General features: G+C 44.3%; 1 protein-coding gene across 1 annotated transcript; it reads right to left on the minus strand.

Moving 5' to 3' along the window:
- Positions 1-694: 694 nt before the first annotated feature.
- LOC138880249 (uncharacterized) lies at positions 695-2,891 on the minus strand. Its single transcript, XM_070159928.1, has 3 exons — positions 2,607-2,891; positions 1,960-2,522; positions 695-881 (listed from the first exon to the last, which is right to left on the minus strand). The coding sequence occupies exons 1-3, from the start codon at positions 2,889-2,891 to the stop codon at positions 695-697; spliced, it is 1,035 nt and encodes a 344-aa protein (XP_070016029.1).
- Positions 2,892-3,790: the final 899 nt, after the last annotated feature.

The following is a 3,790-nucleotide window of genomic DNA, read 5'->3' on the forward strand; positions in this document are numbered from 1 at the left end:
GTCACTACTATCCTCACCACCTACTGTCGCCAGCTCCTTACCAGTGGTTACCTTGTCTTTCCGGAACTTGCGGTCTTTTGGCACTATCCTATCCACAGCCAGATTTTCTGGCACCCGAGCTTCCCTACAAAGTTTAGTAACCAATGAAGGGAAAAAGAACCCATACCTTTTTATTGGATAGCGGGTGAACATCTCCTTATGAATCACTTTGGTCACGTCGAAGTTGTGACTATTGATGAAGCACCAAATCAAAGTCGCTCAATGGCCATTCACCTCTATAGTGTTGGAGGACGGGATCAGACGGTTGTTGATAATATACAACCAGCATTTCCCTTCAAAGGATAGCGTCGAGAAGTGAAACTTCTTACCATACTTCATCCAGACAACCTCCTTTCCGGGTACACAGATCATTTCAAAGAACATCGCCCATTGCATGTATTTTATGCCATAATAAAAGTCTTCATATGGGTCCACAAGAGGGGGCAGCTGGTACATCGTCCGTATAGCCTCAACAGAGGCATCCACCGGTTTTCTACGCACAGTGACTATACCATCGACATGCTCCTTCACATTGGCGTAAAATTCCCGAACAACCATCACATTGCCCTCGCCCGGCTAGTCAATGATAGTTTGCAACCCCCGCCTCACCAACTCAGTATACATGTGAGGGAAACTTAGCTGGACCGATCCTATATCAATTCCCCTTTTCGGTATCGGCTTTTTTAAGGGCTTTATCCGTAAAGCGGTCCTGGTCCTTGTCAGAGACAAACCTGCTACTATCAAAGGGGCGAGCAGGGGCTGACCCGTGCACCCTGGACGATCCAGCTTGGCTGCTAGAAGAGGCACCTGTGGCGTGGCGTTTTCGAGATGGATCCATATACCTGAAAATGGGAGAACATTAGCACAACCCAACACAAACTTGTGATGCAATGCGATTACTCAGACTCTACACGCATAATTGGTCACAAGTACACAATTACAGTCACTAAGGCATTTACACGGACACCTTGTGGGCATTCATTACCCACAACCCATTTCAGCATTTGACCAACCCAAAACAACTACAATGTTCCCAAAATCACAACTAATTCAAGCTCTAACTCCACCAACCTTTTCACCCACACTTACTACAACATATACTACAGATTGAAACTAAACGAAGAAAAGAACAAGAACTACATAAATACAAAAAAATAAAAATAAAATGAAAATCTGAAAAAAGAAAAAAAAGAGAAAAGTGGTACCAAGAAAGCATACATGTAGTAAGAGAATGTTATGAGAAGAGAAGAAAAGGAGGGGGGGCGTGCTTGAGACTTGAGGAAAGTTGAAGAAGATGAAAGTTTTTGAAGAAGAAGGGGGTTTAGGGTTGGGAATGTCGTTCTATTTTGCTTGAAGAGTTAGGGGGGTTTGGAATTGAAGAGGGGGGAATTAGAATAGAGGAAAAGAATTTACATAAAAAACTATTTTTTTAAGTTAAAGGAACAATTTGCATCAGATGGGGCGGGACTAGCGCAGTCGTAGCGAGATACGAGCGCGTCTGCGCTAGTCCAGGCAGAACACTAGGCGATTTGCGTGACCTGTAGCGCGGTCGCGCTTGTAGCGCATTCACATGCACGTTCAGTAGCGCGGTCATGCTAGTATTATGGAGCTGAGGTAGAACACTTGCCCATATGCGGGCCTGTAGTGCGGGCGCGCTCCTGGGCATGAATATTTTCATATTTTTCACCTGTTTTTACCACTTCCAATGGCCTTATCACCTGCCCAAGCTCACCTGCATTGGTTAGTACTTCACCAAACTCAAAATTAACAACTACTACTATCATTGGGTTGCCTCCCAACCAGCGCCTTAGTTAATATCATGGCACGACGATTACAACAATTTAGTGGGTTGCCTCCCATGCAGCGCCTGATTTAACGTCGCGGCACGACGCAAACAAACGCATTTAAGGTTCGCTCGACCTTTGAGATTCAGTTAGGTGGATCTCTGACACTTCCTTTGATTTATTCATACCTACGTATAATTTCAATATCTTCCCTTTGACTCTAAATGTGTGAGAGTATTTCTCTGAGGCAATCTCCACAGCCCCTGAAGGGAATACTTCGACCACTCGAAATGAGCCAGACCATCGTGACTTGAGCTTACCCGAGAATAGCCTTAATCTTGAGTTATAGATCAATACCATGTCCCCGGGTTTGAAATGTCGCTCAATAATGTTCTGGTCGTGCAACCTCTTCATTATTTCTTTGTACAACCTTGTGCTCTCAAAAGCCAGATATCTGAACTCGTCAAGCTCATGCAATTCAGTGATTCTTGTTGTGCCCGTAGCCTCCATGTTTAGGTTTAGCTGTTTCAGCGCCCACCAAGCTTTATGTTCAAGTTCCACTGGCAAGTGGCAGGCCTTCCCAAATACCAACTTATATGGTGACATACCAATTGGTGTTTTAAAAGCAGTTCTATAAGCCCTGAGTGCATCATCTAGCTTTTTTGCCCAATCAGTTCTTGTGGCATTTACCGTCTTGGTCTATACACTTTTTATCTATCTATTAGACACTTCCACTTGTCCACTGGTCTATGGATGATATGGTGTTGCCACCTTGTGTCATACATCATACTTCGCTAGAAACTTCTCGAAGGCTCGATTACAGAAGTGGGTGCCTCCGTCACTGATAATAGCTCTAGGGGTCCCAAAACGGGTGAATATGTTCTTCTTCAAAAAACTCACCACCACTCTTGCATCATTAATGGGCAATGCTGCAGCTTCTACCCATTTGGACACGTAATATACAGCAACAAGTATGTACTTATTGCCAAAGGAGCTGACGAAAGGGCCCATGAAGTGGATCCCCCAAACATCAAACACTTCAACCTCTTGAATTGGGTTCATGGGCATCTCATGGCGACGGGATATGTTCCCAGTTCTCTAACATTCATTGCAGCCCTTCACCCATTGATGTGCATCCTTAAACACTGTTGGCCAAAAATACCAGCCTCTAGCACTTTTGCGGCTGTCCTGACTCCTCCAAAATTCCCTCCATACGCCGATGCATGACATGCCTGCAAAACAGAAGAATGTTCTATATCGGGGATACATCTCCGGATCATATTGTCAACACATATTCGAAACAGATAAGGTTCATCCCAATAATACATGCGGCAGTCACGATAAAACTTTTTCTTTTGTACATATGAAAGGTCATAGGGAACTATACCGCTTGTCAGGTAATTTGCAAAGTCTGCATACCATGGTACTTCCTCAAGAATTGTAGCGAGCAGCTGCTCGTCTGGAAAGGTTTCCAAAATATCCTCAACCTCAACTGAGTTTTTAGCTCCCTCAAGTCGTGATAGATGGTCAACAACTTGTTTTTTTGTGCCCTAACGGTCACAAATTTCGAGGTCGAATCTTGCAGTAACAACACCCAACGAATTAGGCGCGGTTTAGACTCCTTCTTCTCAATCAAGTACCTGAGAGCTGCATGATCAGTGTATACAATTACCTTAGAGCCAACCAGGTATGATCTGAATTTGTCGAAAGCAAACACCACAGCCAACATCTCATTCTCAGTCACAATGTAGTTCATTTGGGCTCCACTCAGCGGTCTACTAGCATAGTAGATTGGATGAATTAGCTTGTCTTTCCTCTATCCTAGCACTTCCCTCACTGCGTAGTCACTAGTATCACACATGGGTTCGAATGGTTGCTCTCAGTCGGGGGCAACAATGATGGGTGCTGTGACCAACCTCATTTTCAGCTCCTCGAATGCTACCCTACAATTATCAGAAAACAAGAAG

This window comes from Nicotiana sylvestris, chromosome 10 (genome assembly GCF_000393655.2).
Source record: "Nicotiana sylvestris chromosome 10, ASM39365v2, whole genome shotgun sequence".
NCBI classification, from domain to species: Eukaryota; Viridiplantae; Streptophyta; class Magnoliopsida; order Solanales; family Solanaceae; genus Nicotiana; species Nicotiana sylvestris.